This window comes from Tamandua tetradactyla, chromosome 9 (genome assembly GCF_023851605.1).
Source record: "Tamandua tetradactyla isolate mTamTet1 chromosome 9, mTamTet1.pri, whole genome shotgun sequence".
NCBI lineage: Eukaryota > Metazoa > Chordata > Mammalia > Pilosa > Myrmecophagidae > Tamandua > Tamandua tetradactyla.
Window position 1 is genome coordinate 90904290 of NC_135335.1, and position 24187 is coordinate 90928476.

A 24187-nucleotide genomic window follows, 5' to 3' on the forward strand; every position below is an offset into this window, starting at 1 on the left:
GACATACATACCATCAATACTACGGAAATCCAGTAAATAAGTTCTACTATCAACTTGATATAACTGTAGACTCATTTTGGAGTATGTGCTTGTCACAGGATTCTTTCTTCGAACACGCAAATAATACGGGTTTACGACCTAGCATATGGTATGGACAAAAACAAAGTCAAAAGCTATTCTCATATAAAATATTTTATATATGACAGGTTTTCCAAATGCGGTTAATAATCAGAATGCTATGTCTTACCTTCCATTCATAATCTAATTGTTTAATTGCTCTACAAACTTCTGCCATAATATCATTTGGTCGACTTTGACTTCTAATTCCCAAATGCCATTTTGCTTTTCTTACACCTTGGTGTTTGGATTTCTGTGGATTTAATTCATCAAGGGTATGGCGTGCCCTTGGTGTTTCAGCAACTAAGAATGGTACTCTCTCAGGATGGGGCCTAGAAAAATGGTGATCATCCAGAAAAGAATCAGGTGGGCTTGTCGCCAAGTAGAAATCTTTGGCTTCATTCATTATTCTCCTGTTATCTATAATAAGGTGATAGGCAACTGCCAAAGGGTCCTGGTGATTTCTGTTATAAAGGCAGCTGAGAACCTCCTCTTCTGAGCATTCGAATTTTTCACATACTTCTTTTAAGGCTTCATCATCAATCATGGTTGAACTATATGATGGATCCTCAGGAAAGAGATACTTTGGAAGGTCCTGTTTAAACCACTCATGTTCCCTGAGAGAAAATGGCAGGGTAGGGATAAGAATTTTGAGTAGAGCTAAGACTGAAAGTAACAATTTGAAGAACTGAGAATGTGAATTCACTTATATTTATACCCACACTGTATTAATTATCATTTTTTAATACCAAGATTTTTCCCACTCAGTGTCACACTTCATTAAACAGATTGGGGGAAATAGTCCAGCCTCCTTCTGATATTAAGAGAAAGTATTGACAGAACAATGGAAAAAGAATTGTCTGTATTTTAAATAAAAACTTTGGAACAAATGACAGTTACAAAGAATAGCCAGCTCAGAAACAGAACATTTTGAGCCACATATTGCGTGGCTTCCATATAGTAGTTTTTTAATAAAAAGGTAAGTGAGAAAACAAGCAGAATATAACAGCCTCAAAAATAGACTACCACTACCCATTCACTGAGTTCTTACTTCGTGCCAGGTTTTAGGCTAAACATTTTATATACATTATCTCAATTCATTCTCTAAATAACTTTATGAAAATAACATCCCCTTTTGTTTACTTGACGCAACTGAGGTTCAAACAGATCAAGGAACTTGCTCAAAGTCTCAAATTCTAAGTGGCAGAGCCAGGATTGCAACCCAGGTGTGTGTGACCATGCTGTGAATAATTTCCTATTATCAGTTCCCTAATCAAGTGTATAAAAGATCATGTTTGATCTCAACTATATAAAAAATTATGTTGGTTGCACAGGTAGTTCAGTGGTAGAATGCTCACCGTTTCTACGGGAGACCTGGGCTTGATTCCCAGACCATGTACGCAAAAAACAAAAAATTATGTTAATGCTAAAAACATCAATAAAGGAAAACACCCAGAAGAACAATGGTTATCTTCTGGGTAGTGGGATTAAAAATAACTTATATTCTCTCCACTGTTTTCTTTTTTGGTGCTTTCTAAGTTTTTTCCAATTGTTATACATTATACTTTTAATTGGAAAAAATATATAAAACAAAATAAAAAACAACTCTTAAATATTTTTAAATCATAAATTTTAGAGAATGTTATGGCCTTTCCCTCAGGTTATAAAATTATGCCTTACCATTCATGATCACTTTTTTTTAGCACTAGTGAAAAGCATATAGAGTAAATGGAAAGGAATCAAGCTTCAAGTTCCAAGTATAATCTTCCCTTCTTCATTACTCTGCCTTCTTATTTACTACTATATCAGATTTCCTTCTTCAGTCTCCCCCATCCCTAAGAACTCTGTGGCCTAGTTATTAGAAAACAAATTTCCACAGAAAAAAAGAATGAAGAACAAACAGAGCTTGATTGAATTTTTTAGTCTTCATCAGAAATGGCTCATTAAGAAGCAGATGTGTCATAATCCTTTCTGCCTTATTTAAACTGTTAGGCAGCATTATTGACAGGGTTTTTTTTTTCTACCTACAGAACAGCTATTCTCATATATGCTAGGACAAACAGCACTGATTACATTAAAATTTTCTTATTCCTTGAGGTGAACAGAAGGAAAACATACAACAATTCATGAAATCAGAACTCAAATAGCAGCACACAAATTTACTATTAAAAAATATTAATTCCAATGAGATTGTATCAAAACCAAATGCAAAGCCCACTATAGAAAATCCTAAAGAACACTACAAAATTTAACACCCCACCAGGATCCTTTTTTAAATTTTTCATTAGCCTTTCTCAGTTTAAAAAGTGATATAATATTCATTTACACCATTTCAAGATGTATGAATAAAGAGAAATCCCTCCCTCCTATCAATCATCTTCTCTAAGGTAACCTACTCAGTATATATTCTTCCAGGCATTTTTTAATGCCAAAATAACAAATAAATATGACTATTTACTGTATGTTGTAACATAAAAAGAGTATTACACTATATATACTGTTCTACAACTTTTTTCCCACCCTAATTATATGATGGATAATGTTAGATCTAATAACCTCTAAATTGCCTTATTACCTGATATCTTTGATTGTAGCCCTCTTCATGGGATCCACCTGCAGCATATGTTTCAAAAGGCTAATCACAGAAGGATTTAAATACTGAGGGGTATAAAAGATCCCATCACATATCTTCTTAAAAAGAGTTGGCACATGATCATCATCAAATGGAAGGGTTCCACATAATAAAGCATAGAGAATAACCCCACTGCTCCATATATCTACCTCTGGACCTGCATACAATCTGTAAGAGGAGATTCCATGTGTATTAAATAATCATTAGTAACTTAAGATTCAATCAAACTAGTCAAAATTTCCAAATATGGATACCTCATAAAGAATTATTAGTCATAAATTGATTTCTATACTCATTGCTGTATTCTATACATTTTATCATATTATAAAATATTTTATAAAAGATAATATAAATTCATTCATTTTATCTTTGAAAACAAAGGTCAAGAACTTTTTAGTTACAGACATGTCTAAAATTCTGTTCAAAAAAAAAAAAATTCTGTTCATACTACCTTACTACAGCCCTCAAGGCATCCATTATTGAATTTAAAACCACTGGGTTTTTTTTTTGGTTACACACAAGAGACTAAATGATCTTCATCAAATGCAAGTGTTCTTTAGTGATGGGCTCTGATTACACTCTCCTCAACTAAGGATCCCATACCAAGGTAACAGGAGCCTGAAGCTGTGAAAGAAAGCCAAGCTAACTGGCTCATAGATTTAAACTCCTATTTGTAGTATACTATAGTCAACTGACTTAACAAGCCACAGGCTAGTTAGACCACCTATTCACTTCTGGCTTCAGAGAAAGGATTTCTTTAAATTAATAAAATAGACAGTTGAATCAATAAATGCTCTTTTGAAAGAGAAAATTTGCAATCAACCAAACCTTAAGAAAGACTTTATTCAAGCTAGGAAAAATAGATTCCACCAATGGCCTACTATATATATATGAGCAATTATAATGCTTTTCTTTTCATTTAATTAACACTACTTGCAATATCCAGTCCTAAATTGTTTTCTTCCCAAAAGAATTAATACAGACAACCCAAATGATGTAAAAATAATAAGAATAATAATTTGGGGCATTAAGATAATATAAAAATATAACAATGAAGCTCGATAAAACTAAACTTAGATACTCCTGCCTTATTCAGACATGCCTTTACACAAATACCATTTCTGTGAAGCTAAGCAAGCAAGCTAGCGAGAATACACTGCCTAGGGTCTTAGAAAATCAAAAAAAAAATACAATATTTCAACATTCTGAATTAATCAAGATGTGAGATAGTCAAAGAAATGTGGTTTGATGAAATTATTAAAAGTTAATTATAAAAGCTAGTAAGCAAACTTAAGCTCTGTTTTCAATTTTAATCTTATAGTAAAGAACAAAGAGGTTCCTTTTAAGCACATTGAATTCCCTTGTTTTCTAAACTATTCAAAACTGTGCAGTTCTCAATGCTAGTGGTTAGTAAATTGAGAGGTTAGAATCCTTGAAATATTGCAGTCTTTAGAAGATTGCAATACTTACTGATAGAATACTTCAGTCTGATTCTGCAAGACACCTTCTTATACAGGGCCCAAAGTTATTAAAAAAGGCCATCTACTTGAAAAATTAAAGCTATACATTACCCTTTAATTCTTCATCTAAGAAAATGGTCATTTCTAACTACTAAGTTTTTTCTGTATTATTCAAGTTTTTAATGTCTTAAACTACACCTTTAAAACTTGCTAGTTTTAAAATTACCTTCAATTTCTTCCACCAGGGAAAAAAATGAAAGTAGTCTCATCTAACTATTTTAATATAATATTGATTACAAATCTACATTCTCCTCTATAAATGAAGTCATTAACCCCTATTCACTTATAATGTTCTATTTCCAGAATACTTTCCAGTAAGAAAAAATAAGCCCTAAATTTCTTTCCTTTTACCAAGAATTATAGTATGACACTACAGACTAATAAAATCTTGGAGGAAAAGACAATTAGAAAAAATGCATAGTGGGGGATGTCAAATAGTACCTTCCTGAAATTACTTCTGGTGCAGCATAGTTGGGTGAGCCACAACTTGTTCTTAAAAATTCACCATCTGACATCATGTTTGAAAGACCTGAAATTGCACAAAGTCAGCTACTCAAGATTTCCCAAGCACAAAAATAAAAACCCAAACCCCATTAAATCATAACACTGAGTTTCCATGAAAGCAAAAAACATTTTGTTCTTTATGTCAACAAAATTCTACAGTCTTCACTAGTCCCAAATGTTCCCTAGATATATGCCATTATGCCCTAAAATCTGTAATCTATTTCAACATTTTTAAAGTTAGCCCATTGCTGAAATTCACTGAGTATATACTAAGTTATTGGTTATTTTGTTTACTAGAATAAACTTAGCATGTTTAAGTGTTATTAATACAGAAAATACTAGGGAAAAAATCTATAACAGATTAATAGGATTAAAATTCAAAGTTTTATTAATTTTATTCTGATTCTTTAAAAACACACACACAATTTTGTAACTTAAAATTATCACACAGTTTAATTCCAAAAAGAAACTTCTGCTCCCTCAAAAATGCACTCTATATGACTATAAATCATTACATTGGTATTTTTAGTCTCCAGTGTCTTAGAGCAGCTAGAAGGAAACAACTGAAAAGGTAGAATTATAACCTATACCAAACTTCAAAATATATTCTAAAACTACTTGTTAAAATGTAATTTTAAATTGATCACTTTCTGTATATATATTTCACAATAAAAAATATTTAAAAAACTGCACTCTATAAAAATAATCAGGGTGGGCAATAGTGGCTCAGTGGAAGAGTTATCTGCTGTGCCTGAGACACAGGTTTGACAGCTGGTGCCTGCCCATACAAAAAATAATAATAACAATAATAATCATTATTATTCCTTAAATAAGGAATAAAGAAGTCAAATAATATAAAAATCAGGAGCTCAGGGTTTGCACTGTTTAGTGAGTCTCAACTCATTAAAATATATATATATTCAAAACTGAGAGAAATATTTATAAGAATATCCTCTGACTAGAGCTAAAGAGAGCCAAAAAAAAAGAGAATTACAAAGATTCATTTTTCTTGTAGGTTTAATGATGTCAAAGGCTATGTATATAGGAAAGAAAGGAAAAATAAATTCATTTTTGACAAAACAATTTTCCTCAAACAAAAATGATGCTTTATCATTTAAAATATTTTATTGTAATTTTTTTTTACAATGCTGTTCATTTAATTTACCTTCTGGCTTTCAAAGTTTTGAATAATTCCATCGTAGTCACTTTTCCTCTTGCTCCGTAGTTGACCAAAAGAACATTTGGAAATAAAGTTGCTACCCTTTTCCTTCACAAACAGTAGTCTTTTTTTTTCTTTTCAAATGATCTCTCTTATGATGCCAACTTAAACAGTTAACCTATTGTCACAAAATTCATACACTTTTAAAGACATAAATCTAAGAGAATTCCTTAGCTAGTCTCCTTTCTGAATGCTCATAGACAAAATGGTGAAGATTTTGGAATACTCACTCTACCACATAAAAGTAACAATTATCTGATTAATGCCACTCATGTTGGTTAAGCATAATGAATATATGAAAATAAAAAATGTCCTTACCAAAATCAGCTATCTTTGCATTCATATGTGCATCAAGCAGGACATTTTCAGGTTTCAAATCTCTATGGACCACCATATGCCTGTGACAGTAATCCACACCAGAAAGGATTTGTTGGAAAAGACGCCGACTTTCTTTTTCATCCAGCTACAAAAAGCAGACAGGTGTCTTAAAGGTATGGCTTTCAAAAAAAATTCTAAGTATAATCTTCCAATGTATAAAACTGTCAAAATGCATGTAACCTTCTAAGTGAACCTCACTCATAAAACTCTTTTGAAATGAGGAAGACATACATGTAGCACAAAAATAGAAATGCTAGGAAGCTCTTGGAACCCAAATCAGTAACTCAGCTTTCTAATATCTTCCCATGACTTCATTATAATATAGCTTGCTTTTCTCTGTATCTTATGAACTATTTCAAATAATTACCATTTTTACTTGAAACTTAGCATCTTTTCTCCTATAAATTGGAAGTGTCTAATTTTCCTTTAACAAATATATATTGTACACCTTCAATGTGCCACGCAGTGTTCTAGACTCTCACGACGTAGCAATAAATCAAAGGCCCAAATCTAGTTGATGAACTAGTCAACAAACAAATAAATATAATGACAAGAGGTGAGAATGCTTTGAAGAAAAATAAAATAAAGTCACAGAGAATGGTGTGGAGTGGGGGGTACTATATGAGGAAGTAATAATTAAGCATTATTAATACATTAGGGAACAAACATGCTATAACTAGTCCTGAAATAAAATATATTTTAATTTTAACACAAGAAAAATCTTAATTCTTTCATTTTATGAAATATAAAGGCATTTATTTTTAGTATGCTTAATGAAAAAAACAGTATCTTATGTTACAACTACTTTTTTAATAGAGTCCTTAAAAATTTCTCTTTACATTAATCCATATTTTCCTATTTTATAATTTTTTTCCATAAACTGTAATTATTACTGGGACATGCCTGCTTTCAAGGAGTCACATTTAATAAGCTACTGATTGGGCGGGCCACGGTGGCTCAGCAGGCAGAGTTCTTGCCTGCCATGCCAGAGACCTGGGTTTGATTCCCGGTGCTTGCCCATGCAAATAAATAAATAAATAAATAAGCTATTAATCCTCTTAGCAAAGGACTCTAATATGCAAAACTCTAATACAGGTCACTAATTAGCATTCTAAAATCAAATTTCCACAACTTAAATGACATGGATAATCTGGGACAAATGACAAACTAGTAATTTCTTTTTTAAAAAAAATTAAAACTTCTAAATTACTATGAGATGTCCTTGCTCTAGAGAAAATACTAATACTTTCAAACACCTTTATTTCTAAAAGAAATGTAAGTTCATTTTTAATACAATTTTACATCAAATATAAGTACATGGGAAGAAAGAAACATCTGTCCAAAATGTGAAAGAATAGAAGAAAACTTAATTGACTTAAAATGTAAGAAGTAAAATAATCAGAAAGGCTACAGAAATTAATTATTAATAACAAATAGAGGTAACTACTGTTAAAATAAATAGTTTAATTTTATTAAAAAGTGCTATCATCAATTGTAATAAACGTTCCACACCAATGCAAGGTATTGGTAGTGGGGTGGTGTATGTGAATCCTGTGTTTTATGTATGATTGTTTTGTAAACTCACGATTTCTCTAACAAGCAACAACAATAAAAAGTAGCCCTGTTCACAGCCCCACCACCACCACCAAAAAGCAACAAAATAGAATACAAAGAATGAAAGAGGGGATATTATAAAGGAAAGATTACAAAAGCCAAAGAATGTTTCCAGTAAAACATAGCAGATTGACCATACATCTTTTTTTCTCCACTTCTCGAATTATCATTAAGATGACATTAGGAATAAAAGAGTTATATAAAGATAAAAACACCAAGACAGAAAGAAACAGTAATCAGGAAGAATCACCAAGCTGGATAGTAGATAAACAGTGCCTGACTCCACCAACTAAAGAAAGCTGAAACCTAAGCCTATAGGAGTGGTAGCCTTTAAGAAATCAACTCATCTGCACACAGAATTCTGGAAAGCCTGAGAAACTGGAAGCATTGGAATAGTCTAAAGGTAGAAGTGAGAGGTAGGCCTGAAAATATGATGGCTGAAAGCAAAAAGCAATTAAACTCACCTCTAGTGGGGAATAAGACCCATGGTTTACTCTTTAGTAAGGCTGAACCAGCTGTTTTCAAGGACGCTAAGACAGGGATAGAGCACCAGGTGGAAAACATGGAAATTAGGTGAAAGTCAATAAAATAGTAACTAGTGAGATTTGCAACCAACTTCCCCACCCAGCTCTCAGAACATTGACATCTAAGCTAATACCTTCCAGAAAAATGAGAAGGTTTCTTATAGAGCAACTGCTTGACCCAAGAAAAAATATACATAATTACTAATATTTTCTGTATCTTTTTTTTTTTTTTTTTTACATGGGCAGGCACCGTGAATCAAACCCGGGTCCTTGGGCATGGCAGGCAAGCACTCTTACCTGCTGAGCCACCGTGGCCCGCCGAATGGGTTACTCCCTACTCAATCTATGGGAAGGCCCACCAATTAATAAGGCCCTCCCACAGTATCTCACTCTTAAATGTGAACAGACAACCAAGAATCACCACAGATCTGAAGAAGAGCCTTATACAAAAGACAAAGACCAATAAAAATGAACAGAAAAAAAGGGAGTAGGAGGCACAGAAGGTACAGAAACAATACGGGATACAGAAGAAAACTTTAAAAACAAAAACTAATTATCATCCTCAAGACAAGATTATCATATTGTGGAGCAAAAATCAGGATAATTAAAGGAAAAAATATTTCAGAAAACAAGAAGGATCTTTGAAATAGAAAAATACGGCAGCTGAAACTGTAATTTCAGGTGAAGTTAAACAAATTTCCCACAATGTAAAACAAAATGACCAAGAAATAAAAACTGGAAGAGAAAAAACAAGAAAGCATATTGACTCAATTGTGCCTGTTTACATTTCTCTAGGCAGAACTTTTGGTGCAGGGAGGAGATAGGAAAAGGGGAATTACCTGAAATTGAAATGAACCATATTAAGAAACTTGTTGAAATCAAAATTAATTTGGTTAATGGGTATGAACAGATATGCTATATAAATGAATGAGTGAATGAATATTGTAAGAACTTTAGATTGGGAGTGCAAAAATTGGCTTCTAGGTGCTAAATGGGGCTCTTCTAGAAAGAACTTTTACATACCATATAACCTGCCTGTGAGAAAAGGCATGAAGGGGAGTGATATTCAGTTTTCATATCTGTAACTTAAGGTACTGTTTGAAATCTTTCCTAAAATTCCTTCCAGTTCTAAATTCTTTAAGTCTAATTCCTACCTCCTTCATGAAGCCTGTTCTTACTACTCCAGGTACATCAGACTTCTGAAACCAAAAAATGAATGCACTTTAAATGTAGCTAGTGTTCTCTAGTAAGGCCTAGATCTTTAAGTATTTAACAATATACTTTGTAAGGATTAAATATATACAAAATATTAAAAGTATCTGTATCCCCTAAAAGTGTAAATTTGAAGATCATGGGTTCTGGGATTCTCAACCCAATGTTTTAATTGATAAATGATGTGACATACAGCATATATAAACAGTGAACCTCAGTTTCCCCATCTGTATATGTAAGCTAAAGAAGATAACCTTTAAGGTTATTTCTAGTTCTAAATAGACTATGGTTCTAAACAAATACATGATTAAGGGAATGTGATTATTAAATAGACCTACTAACAAAACTGCTTTCTGACATTTTAGTGCTAATAAGGGATAAGGGAGATTACAGTATATTTATAGGAGTACATCAGAACTGCTTACCCTTCCATTTTTACAGATATAATCAAATAGCTCTCCTCCTGAGACATATTCCATCACCATGAAAATATCAGATGGTGTACTGATGACCTGGTACCTGGTGAGAGAAAACATTATCTACGAATATTAAAATATTCATTCATTCAATAAATATTTATTAAGTTCTTATAATGTACCAAGCACTGTGCTAGGAGCTGGGAAAACAGCAGGAAACAAATTCTCTGCCTTCATGGAGTTCATGTTCCAAAAGCCAGGAAACACACAGTAAATATATAAGCAATATGTCAGGTTGTAAAATTTGCTATAAAGTGAATAAAGAAAACTAAGAGGTGGTCAAGGAAAGCCTCTCTGATAAAGTAACATTTGAGCTGAACCTGAAAGAAGGGAGCAATCATGCCTTTATCTAGGAGGAAAGGGAACCAAGCAGAGGGAAAAGCAAGTGCCACGGCCCTCAGAGGGAAGCCTACCTGGAGTATTCAAGAAATGGAAAGGAGGCTAGGGCAGAATGAGCTGGGGGAGAGAAAAAGGATGTGGAGTCAAAGATGTAATTGGAGACCAGAGAACAAAGGAACTTACAGGCCATGATGAGGCTTTGGCTTTTATTCTAAGCAAGATGGAAAGTTACTGATGGCTTTTAGCAGAGCAGTTATATCATCTGACATATTAAAAGGATAACAATGGCAATGGTGTGAAGATGTGATGGTGGACAAAAATGGTGGAAACAGGAGTCTACTGCAACAGTCCACTAGAGATGATGGTGGCTCAGGCTAGAGTGATGGAAATTTAAGGAAGTGAAGAATAGTAAAATCCTGGATATATTTTGAAGAAAGAGATGGAATGGATGGTCACAAGTAAGAGAAAGAGGATGGTTCCTGTGAAAGTTAGGTTCAGGTGTCAACTAGACCAGGTGATGGTGCCCAGGTTGTTCTGTTGCTGTGGAGTTAAATCATCAGCATGTGAATTTTATCAATGGTTGATTAACATCTGTGGTTGGCTAAGGGGAATGCCTTCCACAATGAGCTGACATTTATTTAATCAGCTGGGAGCTAAAAAGGAGAAGTCAAAAAGAGAAAGCTCAAAGCTGACACAGACCCAGATGTTTGGAGATACAGAAAGGAAATTCCCTGGGGAAAGCCATTTGAAAACAGACGCCAGCAGATGTCAACAAGTACCTTCCCATGTGACTGAGAACCCAGGTGAAAGCTAACTGCCTTTCCTCCGAGGAACTACAAATATTTAACTACATAATTCCCCTATATAAAAACCAATCCATTCTGGTATATTGCATTCCGGCAGCTTTCGCACACTAAAACAGTTCCTAAGCTTTTGTTTGTGGGAAGAGTGGGTTTGGGAGGGTAACAGAATTCAGTTTTGGCTTTGTTGAGTTTGAAATGCCTCATGTACATCCAAATGGAGATGTTAAGTAGTCAAGTGTGATCTGGATGAAAGTAAAACAAGTCTGGAGTTCAGCGAAGAGGTATTTGAAGCAGGAGATTTACATCCAGGAGTCCATCAGCATATGGATGGTATTTAAAACCATGGCACCTCAACAGATAAGAAATAGTGTCAGTGAAACAAATTTTTAGAGTCAGCCAGTTTGGTTCAAAAGCTTAAGGAGCTGAGGGTGATGTTGGCACTACATTTTGAATATAATTAACAGCACTGAATTATTTTTCTGAATATGGTTAAAGGGGAAATTTCAGATTGTATATTCATTATTAAAATTTAAAAAAAAAGCCTAAGCAGCTTTCATTTGCAGCCTACATAATGAAGTAGGAGCTGAGCAGTAAATAACTTATGTGCAGACCTAAGGACTGGCAACTGTAAAACAGCAGTAAGGATTACCACCCTTCTGAAATATTGGATTCCTAAAATTTTATTATTTGTTTTATCAAGTATAAGCAACATAGGAGAAAACTCTTTCTTCTGCCTTGTCTCTAGTGAGACTAAATTATATCATGTGGAAATCTGGAGGTGGAGAACTTTTACTAGCAAACCATTGCTGATTCTACTACAATAGGAGCACTGAACATTACCTATTGAAGGCTATCTGTCCAGAAGACAGGAGTGAATGAGGGTAACAGCTGATAAGCACAAGGGCAAAATATGAACATAAGACTTAAATTACCAAGAACAGGGTTAGATAAATACATGAACAGGAAGAAACTTGTCAAAACCTTCAACAAATAGAGAGAAATATTAGTTATCTTTCCTAATTGTCAGATTAAGTAGGTTAACAAATGAAAAGATCATTTGACCATATTTAATATAATCAGAGCTTACAATTTAATTATATGAGGATGTCTGAAAAGCTTAAGGTTCTGAATTTCTCTGCGGATTTTTCCTACCACATCAAGGCTTCGAATCTTCTGTCGATTGAGTATTTTCACAGCAACTTTATGCCCAGTCAGTTCATGTTTGCCAACTGTAGGAGAAATAATATTTAATATATTAGTACCAAGCCTCATTAATAAAATATTTAAACCTATTCCAAGAGTAATAATCATACTGTTATCAGAAAATACTTCAACAACAAATTTAAGTTCTTTTCTCTTCTGCCCAATTAGTCCTGAATGTTTAAATACTTAAAAGTGATAAAGTAGGAGAATACATAGAAACTGGTAACAGTGAATTTTTCCCAAAAGAAAAGCTGAAAGGCAAAAGGTGAGACTTTTTCTTATTTACCCTTTTGTATTTTTAAATTTTTGTAGTTTATTTTTTAAACTATCACATACAAATTGACCTTTTTTTTTAGTGTACAGTTCTATGTCTTTTACCACTTGTAGAGATTCGTGTAACCACCACCATTATCAAATACAGAACAGTTCCATCATCCCCCAAAATTCGTTTGTGCTAGAGACACCTTCCCTCATCCATAATACACTGAACCTTTTAAATTTCGGATAGGCATGTGATTTCTGCTTTTTTTTTAGTGAAGTTACAACAGGAAGAAAAATTAAGTAATGCGTGCTTCAATTTTGAATGCTATACCCAAACAACCAACGGTGACAGAATTTAGATATTTTCAAAGAGACAAAGTCTTAAGGAGTTTATTTTCCATGCACCCTTACTCAAGAAGTACTGGAGAATAGGTATTCATATTTTCTACTGTTTCCAAGCTGATTAAATTTCATGTTTGAAACATTATTTGAAACAAGGAACCATTGTCATTATTCCAATTTGAAAAGACTTTGCTGCTTAATCTGAGGTCCAGGATGGAGTTGAGTCTGACCATCCTTTAAAAACTTCAAAGCATTGAAAACCTCTACAGGTTTTTAAGCAGGAGCAACACAAGATAAATATTCTTCCTCCAAAGAAAAAAGACCCCTTGCTTGCTTCTCACTTAACATATGCTTTTCACAATTTAACAATAAAAAGCATAGCATTCTAGAACTAGAGAGAACCTTACACTTTATCATGTCCAATGGCTTTCAACAATTCCACACATTTTTCACACCAGGCTGATCAAGGTAATGAGTGATGAGCTACTGTATCCATCAACACCCACTGCAATATAGAGGGATAGAATAGGGGATGGTAGCTTCTCATTGTTTTTTGGTACTTTTAAATTTTTTTGGCACTAGCTACTTTGCTAAAATAGACTTTATTAATAAAATTAAATCCAAGGTTGGATTATACAAGTGTTTCCAGACAGAACAAAGGTTTTGTTAAATAAGATTCAGAGGCATTGTTTAAGTCAGAGTCCAGTCCTTTTCAGGGAATATAATTTACCTACCTAAATTCACCTTCCACTTTGAACAGCTCATTTCTTAACCTTCCTAATATCTCTACAATGCAAATATTTCTACCAAATGTGCAAATAACTACTTTAACCTAAAGAATGTTCACAGAATCATAAGATAAAAATAACATTTTCAAATTACTACTATGAAAGTGGAATCTCTACATTTTCTTATGACCACAATTCACCTAGCTCAAAGACTTTCATAATCATCCATGGCAAACAAGTTATAGAAATTTCAAAAGAAATGGCATAGTAACAGAATGTCCCCAATACACTTCCATTGAGATCCCATTAAACAATAGGCCAAACCCTCGATCTTGGGGTTTGTCCTTATTAAACTTATCCCTGCAAAGAATAGGCTAAGCCTACTTAAAATTAGGCCTAAGAGTCACCCCCAGAGATCCTCTTTTGTTGCTCAGATGTGGTCTCTCTCTCTCTGTAAGCCAACATGACAAGTGAACTCACTGCCCTCCCCCTCTCTACATGGGATATGAGTCCCAGGGGTATAAATCTCCCTGGCAACCTGGGACAGAAACCCCTGGGATGAGCCAGGACCTGGCATCAAGGGATTGAGAAAACCTTCTCAACCAAAAGAGGGAAGAGAGAAATGAGACAAAATAAAGTGTCAGTGGCTGAGAGATTTTAGTCAGAGTCAAGAGATTATCCTGGAGGTTATTCTTATGCATTAAATAGATATCACCTTGTTATTCAAGATGTAATGGAGAGGCTGGAGGGAACTGCCTGAAAATGTAGAGCTGTGTTCCAGTAGCCATGTTTCTTGAAGGTGACTGTATAATGATATGTTTCGCTGTGTGATTGTGAAAACCTTCTGTCTGATGCTCCTTTTATCTACGGTATAGACAGATGAGTAAAAAATATGGATAAAAAATAAATAATGGGGGAATAAATGTTAATATAAATTATGTAGATTGAAATACTAGTGATCAATGAAAGTGAGTAGTAAGGGATATAGAAAAAAAATAGGGAGAGCAAAGGTTAAAATATATTGGGTAGATGGAAATACTAGTGATCAATGAGAGGGAGGGGTAAGGGGTATGGAATGTATGAGTTTTTTTCTTTTTTCTTTTTATTTCTTTTCCTGGAGTGATGCAAACGTTCTAAGAAATGATCATGGTGATGAATATACAACTATGTGATGATATTGTGAGCCACTGATTGTACACCAATGTTCATATGTTAAGAATGTTTGTGTTTGTATGTTGTTTTGTCAATAAATTTTTTTTTAAATATGGATAAAAAATAAACAAATGGGGGAACAAAGGTTAAAATAAATTGAGAAGACTGAAATACTAGTGGTCAGTGAGAGGGAGGGATAAGGAGTATTGTATGCATGAGTTTTTTCTTTTTATTTCTTTTACTGGAGAGATGCAAATGTTCAAAAAATGATCATGGTGATGAACACATAACTATGTGATGATATTGTGAGTGTACACCATGTATAGAATATTTGTGTGTCAAGAATGTATATTTATTTGTTAAGGTTTGACAATGAAAATATTAAAAAAAAAGATCACATTAAAATACACATGAAATCAGTGGGAAAAGAAATAAAGCACATTCTAATTTCTAGTAAGGGTTTTTCCAATCTCTAGTACAAATCATATGTGGTTAAGAGCCACTAATTTAATGAGAAACCCTGATTCAGGAAGTTTCTTCTTCCAGAAAGCTAGTATGTTGATATCTGAGGAAGCACTAATCTGATCTGCCCCAACTGTTCCCCAAATCTCCATGCCTTAGTTTACTAGGAACCTTCTTCCATTAGCTGCACAACTAAAAATGAATTGGGAAATAATCACAATACTGCATGATACTGGCAGGTTCAGACCTGAGAGAATAATTAAACAGAGTCTATTTGGGCCTGAACCCCAATTCATTATGAATCAGTCTCCACTCATATCATTCCCTGTTCAGCTAAATTAAGTTAGCTGCATTTAACTTTAAGAAATGATTGGGACTTCTCTGAAACTCTGGACATATATTCTACAATTAAGAAGAAGAATGGGACAGATGAGTAAAAAATATGGATAAGAAATAAACAAATAATAAGGGAGACAAAGATTAAATAAATTGAGTAAATTAAAATATTGGTGGTCAATGAGAAAGAGGGGTTAGGGGTATGGCATGTATGAGTTTTTCCTTTTTTTTCTGCTGGAGAGACGCAAATACTCAAAAAAAATTATCATGGTGATGAATACACAACTATGTCATGATACTGTGAGCCACTGATTGTAACCATGCCAAGAATGTTTGTATGTTAAGAATGTTTGCTTGCTGTTCATAATAAAAAGAAAAGGGGATTGGGAGAGTCAAGGCATTCTCTTAAACTCAATCATTCAGCAAAATACTCTGAGCATCTACTGTACACAAGGAACTCTACCAGGGAAAACAGTACTAAACAAACACAACTTAAGTCCTGCCTGCCTGGCCTCTGAAGATTACCAAGGTAACAGTAATGTAAGAAAAATAGTTTTACAACACAAAAGAGTAAAACAAGATAATAGACATTAACTCACCTAAGAAATGCATGAATATTCTAGGAAAAAATGATTTACTATTTTCAGGGTGATAAAACAATATAGAAATTATAAGCTAAGAGCAGAGCAAGGTGAACTTTACAACAGAACAATTAAAATCATTTAGAAAGCAGTAAATTGCAGGATTAATGTGGCAAAATCTCATGGAACACAAACCAAAATATGAGAAGGAAATAAGCAAGGACAGGAAGGTGAAAGTCAAGGAACAGGGAACTGTATATAATTCACCTCATGAGTTGACTATTCTTCAACATGTTAAGAACTGAAGTCACTCTGAAAAGAGGGCAGAATATGCAGAACCAGATCAAGAATCAAAGTAACTTCAAATAGTTTTTCTAATACTTAAACATTTCACCAGCTATATAGAGATATATCTGCTTTTGAAAGAACAGAAAAAAATCACAAAAGCATATACTCAAACAAAAATTGAGGACACTAGGGTGAGGAGGGGGGAGGTGCCATGACCACTGTAGAGATCATTCACACTCATACACAGTGCACACACACATATACACACAAATACAAGAAGAAATTAAAAACTAAATAAATAGGTAAACTATATGATTTAGATTTTTGTTTTTAAATGGAAAATTAGTATATTTATGACAGTGTATTATTAGTAAGAACAAGACTGCAAATAACCTAAATGATCAATTTCAGAGACCAGTTTAATACACTGTTATTCCAGTGTAACAAATTATTACAGGAAGACTACAGGAAATGTTCGTATCAAAAAAGAAATAAATTAAATATGCCTTCAGCATTTTCTAGGTATACAAAAAATGTTTGCATGGAAATGATAATGTATCAAAATGAAAAGTTATCTACAATGAATAAACTGGATTTTTTTTTACAAATTTTATTTGCTATTTTATATTTTCCATTATAAAAAATTAAGAAAAGAAACAATAATAGGTGCTGTGCCAGTCTGAAAGGAGGTTATGTACCCTAGAAGAGCCATGTTTTAATCCTAATCCCATTTTGTAAAGGCAGCTGTTTCTTCTAATCCCTATACAGTACTGTATGTTTGAAACTGTAATTAGATCATCTCCTTGGAAGTGTGACTCAATCAAGAGTCATTGTTACTGATTATGTATGTTGTTTTATTTTGTTTCTTTATTTTTTTAATTAATAAATAAATTTTTTAAAAAATAACAAAGGAGGAATTCATCAAACCTCATATAAATAACCTTATACCTTGGTCATAATTTCAGCATTTCATTTAGATAGTCCTTCTGAAGAATTCAGAAATGTATATTTATTCCTGGTGATTCCCTTTCAATTTTGTGGACAGAGTTCATCAAACGATGAATTCTACTGAATAAATTGATCATTTTGTCAGCAGAGTCTATTAAAATCTTTATAATTTTGTAAAGAATTCCTCATTTGATTGATATATCATCCACATAGACTCAGTCCTTGCTTATCGTCATGTAAGAGGGAACCATATGGAATCATAATCAATTTGCAACATCATAACATATTTGTGCAAGGATGGTTGTAAAACAAATTAAGAGATGTTGTTATTGAATTATTGATGTTGGAAGCTAAAGTTAAAAAATAAATGTCATTGTTAAACTGGATTAGGTGGAGACATGTCTCCATCGATTCGGGTGGATACTGATTAATTTCCGGGAATCCTGTAAAATAGGAAACATTTTGGAGAATGCAGGAGATTCAGAGAGAGCAGAGGAGGACAACAGAATGCCATAGAACCATAAAGCAGAGAGTCCACCGGCCAGCGACTTTTGGAGATGAAGAAAGAAAACGCCTCCCAGGGAACTGGAGAGGAAGCGAGCAGATGATGCCGTGTTTCCCATGTGCCCTTCCAGCTGAGAAAGAAACCCTGACCATGTTTCCCATGTGCCTTTCCACTTAAGAGGGAAACTGTGAACTTCATTGGCCTTTTGAATCAAGGTATCTTTCCCTGGATGCCTTAGATTGGACATTTCTATAGACTTGCTCTAATTGGGACATTTCCACAACCTAAAACTGTTAACTTGCAACTTATTAAGTTCCCCTTTTAAAAGCCGTTGAGTTTCTGGTATATTGCAGCTAGCCAACTAGAACAGGTGTTAACTGATTGGCCATTTTCAGGAGTAGGGTTGAACACCCAATTCTACTTCCAAATAGAAGCATTTTGTGTACAAATCATAGAGTTTGTAGTCATCTGTGTTTTGTTCCTGTCTGAAGGTACTGATTAGATATTTGACCTGGGAAAAGTAAATAACTTCAACTTCCTATTTATTCATCTGTAAAAACAGGATTACCACATAGCCTATAAGAGTGACTACCTGAATTTTTTCAAAATTTCAAAAAAAAAAGTGTTTGTAAAGCACTTTCCTTAGTGCCCAGCATATAGTAAGTGCCCAATAAATAAATGGTAGCTATAACTACATGTTACTTATTTTCTATTGTTCCCAACCTCCTAATCAACCTCAAATGATCTGGTTTAATCTCTCAATTGCCAGCTTTCTCTCTCTTCTTCGACTTGTCCCTCTTATGCACTTAGATTCAGTAGCATGCTTTTATCCAGGCACATAATAAGTGCTACATAAATAACAGCTACGGATTTTATGCACATAGCTCCCATCCCCATATACTTCAGTCGCACCAACTTGCCCCACTCCTTTTAATTCTGCAATTTCTAATTTCCAAAGATCAATCCATTTTCTGACATCTGTTAATTTTAAACAGATTACTGTTAAGCATATATACACACAGCACCAGTCATTAACAGTGATTTCACCTACTATGTAAAACTACAACACTTCTTTGGTCATAGGAAAGCACAGGGGGGTGGGGATGGGGTTTAAATCAAAGAAGCATTTTTTAAGCAAATACCACTTTTTACAAAATAAATCTAGTTGATTCATGATACATAATTAAGTATACAACTATTAAAAGAAAATATTCATTACTTCCGGGAAGATGGCCAAATAGAGTAGCTGGAGATTAGCCCTGCTCCACAGAAAAGTTAGAGAAGGGACAGAAGGGCCACTGAGGTGGAGATTTTGGAGTGCAGCTGATCTGAAAGAGCCTTCTGTACCACACAGGGCGGCCCTACTTGCAGAGGCTGAGAAACTGAGAGGCAGAAAGCTGAAACCTGGTGCGGAGGCACAGAGCCTGAAGGAGTGCACAGATGGGAGCTGAGGACCAGGAAGTAAACCAGGCTGCATTCCTTGGGTGTGCTACCCTCACCAATGCAGCCCCGTGACCGGCAACTCACCCAACACCCCATGTACCTGAACCCCATCACCTGCTCCCATGTCCCATGCTCCAGGCACCCCCAACCCACCTGCCCCCAGTGCACGTTCCTGCTTCACACCTCCACCCCAAGTGCAGACCAACCCACCTCTCCTGCACCCCTCCCAAGCACTACCTCCCTGTCTTGTTTCCTGCAGGCTGCTGCAAGGGCATAAAGGCTGCAGGTGCATACCTACCCAGGCTAATCCTGTCCCCCTGCCCATAGTGTAGCACAGCCTCACCCCGCCCCTGACCCCGAGCTCCATGCCTCGACTTACGGTACTCCTAGGCCCACGCACCCACACGGGCCCTCAATCATGTCATTCAGCTCTGGGAACTGCACTTTATAGCAATCCTAGAACCACACATGCAAACGGCCCTCAGCCACACTTCCCAGCTCTGAGAAAGTGTTGATCTGCACAGCCAGGTCACATGTGCCCCCAATCCACAAAGGCATAACACCGACCTATTGCCACAGTTCTATGCATGTGCACAAAGGGTCACATGCCTTAGACCAGGGCACACCAGGGTTATACCCCCCAGACCAGTGCACCTGCCCAACTACATCCTCCCTGGCCGCTGGGCACTCAGGTTCACAAGCATCGGTGCACCATCCCCAACCTGCGCCTATACCTTCCCTGAAAAAAATCACCACATGGAGTGCCCCATCCCGTACCCTGCTCCCTGCTGTACAACAACCCCCCAAACACAAGGCCTTAGACTACTGAAAGAAATCAACTCCCAAAGTAAATCAATCAAGATATGTACATGCCAAGAGAACACCAGAAGATCACTAAGCATATTACAGTGCAGACAGATATAGCTCTGCCTAATGATGAAATTAAAACATCAGAGGAGACACAGACATTAGAACTAATCAAAGATGTTCATACAACTCTACTTAATAAAATAAGTGGGACAGCAAATGACATAAAGGAGATCGAGAAGACAATAGAAGAACATACAGAGGAATTTGAAAGAATAAATAGAAAAATAGTGGATATCATAGAGATTTAAAACTCTGTTGACCAAATAAAAAAACACACTAGAGGCACACAACACCAGATTTGAAGAGACAGAAGTAAGAATAAGTGATATGGAGGACAGGATAACTGACTTCGAAGACTCAAAACAGGAAATAGCAAAAAAGATAGAAAAATTTGAATTGGGTGTCAGGGAAATGATAGATAAAACAAACCACAAATATAAGAATCCTTGGTATCCCAGAAGGAGAAGAGAAGAGTAAAGGGCTAGTAAGAGTAGTTGAGGATATAAATGGGAGAAAACTTCCCAACTCCCATAAAGGACATAAATATACAAGTCGAAGAAGCCCAATGTACTCCAAACAGAATAAATCCAAAGAGGCCTTCCCCAAGACACACACTAATCAGTCCGTCAAATGTTGAAGAAAAGCAGAAAATCCTGAAAGCAGCAAGAGAAAAACAATCTATTACATACAAGGGAAACTAAATAAGGCTGAGTTCAAACTACTCAAATAGCACACTGGAGACGAGAAGGCAGTGGTATGATATATTTAAGATCCTGAAAGAGAAAGAATTCCAGCCAAGAATTCTGTACCCAGCCAAATTGTCCTTTAAAAGTGAGGGACAGATTAAAGTTTTCAGACAAAGAAGTCCTGAAAGAATGTGTCAACAAGAGACCAGCCAGACAAGAAATACTAAAAGGAGTTCTGCCGGTTGAAAAAAAAAAAAAGACAGGAGAGAGAGGTCTGGAGGAGGGCACAGAATTGAAAAGTACCACTAAGGGTAATTTAGAAAATACAAAGAGAAAGAGGGAAAAGAATATACAGAACTGACTAATAAAATAAAAAAGATAAAATGGATTCAAGAAACACCTATTCAGTAATAACTTTGAACGTTAACAGATTAAACTTACCAATTAAAAGATAAGCATTGGCAGAATGGGTTAAGAAACATAAGCCATTTATATGCTGCTTACAAGAGCCTCATCTAAGACACAAGGATACAAACAAATTGAAAGTGAAAGGATGGAAAAAGATTATCCATGCAAGCTGTAAACAAATGAAAGCAGGGAAGCTGTATTAATATTGGGCAAAATACACTTTAAATATAAGGACACTATTTACTAATTAAAGGGTCAATTCACCAAGAAGATAAAACAATCATAAATGTTTCTGCTCCCAATCAAGGAGCTACAAAGTACATGAGAAAGACATTGGGAAAACTAAAGGGAGTGATAGATATTTCAACAATAATAGTAAGAGATTTCAATACACCACTCTCCTCTATAGATTGAACAGCCAAACAGAAGATCAACAAGGAAACAGAGAAGTTAAATAACTTGATAAATGAATTAGACCTAACAGACATATATAGGTCAGTGCACCCCAAAGCACAAGGTTATACATTCTTCTCTAAATCTCATGGAATATTCTCCAGGACAGATCATATGTTGGGGCACAAAACAGGTCTTTATAAATTTAGAAACACTGAAATTATTCAAAGCAGTTTCTCTGATCACAATGGGATGAAGCTGGATCTCAATAAATACCAAAGAGTGAGAATATTCACAAATATATGGAGATTAAATAACACTCTGAAACAACCAGTGGGTCAAAGAAGAAATTGCTAAAGAATTCAGTAGCTATTTGGAGATGAATGAAAATGAGAATATAACTTATCAAAATTTATGAGATGTACCAAAGCTGTGCTGAGAGGGAAATTTATTGCCCTAAATGCTTATATTAAAAAATAAGAAAGTGTAAAAATCGAGGACTTAACAGCAAACCTGGAGGAACCTCAGAAAGAACAGCAAATTAACCCCAAAGCAAATAACAAAGAAGAGAAATAACAAAGATTAAAGCAGAGATAAAGGAATGGGAGAACAAAAGAACAATATAAAGAATCAATAAAATCAAAAGTTGGTTCTTTGAGAAAATCAATAAAATTGATGGGCCAGTAGCAAGACTGAAAAGAAAAAAAGAGAGAGGATGCAAATAAACAAAATTAAAAAATGAGAAGGGGTGCATTACCACAGACCCTGAAGAAATAAAATCATAAGAGGATACTATGAACAACTATACATGAACAAACTAGACAACTTAGATGAAATGGACAAATTCCTGGAGACACACAAACACACTGACTCAGAAAGAAATAGAAGATCTCAACAAACCAATCACAAGTAAAGAGATTCAATCAGTCATCAAAAATCTTCCTACAAAGAAAAACCCAGGGTGAGATGACTTCACAGGGGAATGTTATCAAACATTCCAAAAATAACTAAAACCAATCTTGCTCAAAATTTTCCAAAAAATTGTGGAAAAAGGAACTCTATTTAACTCATTTTATGATGCTAACATCATTTTAATACCAGAACCAGGTAAAGATGCTGTAAGAAAGGAAAACTACAGGCCAATCTCCCTAATCAACACAGATGCAAAAATTCTCAATAAAATATAAGCAAATTTAATCCAACAACACATCAAAAGAATTATAAACCATGACCAAGTAGGGTTTATACCAGGAATAAACCTGGTATAAACCTGGCAAGGATAGTTCAACACAAGAAAATCAATTAATGTAATACACCACATTAACAAATCAAAAGGGAAATATCACATGATCACCTCGACTGATTCTGAAAAAGCATTCGAAAAAATTCAGCATCCTTTTCTGATAAAAATACTCCAAAAGATAGGAATCAAAGGTAACTACCTCAATATGATAAAGGGAATATATGAAAAATCGATTAACTAGCATCGTACTCAATGCAGAGAGACAGAAAGCTTTCCCCCTAAGATCAGAAACAAAACAAGGATGCCCACTGTCACCACTATTATTCCACACTGTGCTAGAAGTTCTGGCTAGAGCAATCAGGCAAGACAGAGAAATGAAAGGCATCCAATATGGAAAGGAAGAAGTAAAACTCTCATTATTTTGCAGATGATATGATACTATACTTGGAAGATCCTGAGAAATCTACAGCAAAGTTACTTAAGCTAATAAACAAATTTAGCAAGGTGGCAGGATATAAAACATTCAAAATAGCAACTAAAAGAATCAAATACTTAGGAATGAACTTAACTAGGGATGTAAAGGACTTGTACACAGAAAACTACATAGCATTGCTAAAAGATTCAAAGGAGATCTAAATAGTTGGAAAGACATTCCTTGCTCATAGACAGGAAGGCTAAATACAATTAAGATGTCAGTTCTCCCCAAATTGGTCTACAGATTCAACACAGTACCAATCAAAATTCCAACAACCTACTTTGAAGATTTGGAAAAGCCAATTACCAAATTTATCTGGAAGAGAAAGAGACCCCAAATAGCTAAAAGCATCCTTAAAAAGAAGAACAAAGTGGGAGGCTTAACACTACCTGACTTTAAAACCTATTATAAAGCCACAGTGGTCAAAACAGCATGGCACTGGCACGAAGATAAAAGCATTGACCAGTGGAATTGAATCGAGAGTGCAGAAATAGACCACCAAATTCATGGTCAATTGATTTTTGA

General features: G+C 34.8%; 1 protein-coding gene across 2 annotated transcripts in view; it reads right to left on the reverse strand.

Annotated features, from left to right (window-relative positions):
- The window catches only part of PRKAA1 (protein kinase AMP-activated catalytic subunit alpha 1), a 41585-nt gene that overhangs the window by 3869 nt on the left and 13529 nt on the right, over window positions 1–24187 (reverse strand). The window contains exons 2-9 of one of the 2 annotated variants that reach the window (XM_077117054.1): window positions 12426–12567; window positions 10146–10239; window positions 9663–9707; window positions 6311–6455; window positions 4711–4798; window positions 2693–2917; window positions 248–734; window positions 12–138 (exon numbers count right to left, since the gene is read on the reverse strand). In XM_077117054.1, the coding sequence (XP_076973169.1) occupies window positions 12–138; window positions 248–734; window positions 2693–2917; window positions 4711–4798; window positions 6311–6455; window positions 9663–9707; window positions 10146–10239; window positions 12426–12567 (1353 nt within the window). The remainder of the gene's footprint in view (window positions 1–11; window positions 139–247; window positions 735–2692; window positions 2918–4710; window positions 4799–6310; window positions 6456–9662; window positions 9708–10145; window positions 10240–12425; window positions 12568–24187) is intronic. The other variant, XM_077117055.1, reaches the window with a different exon arrangement.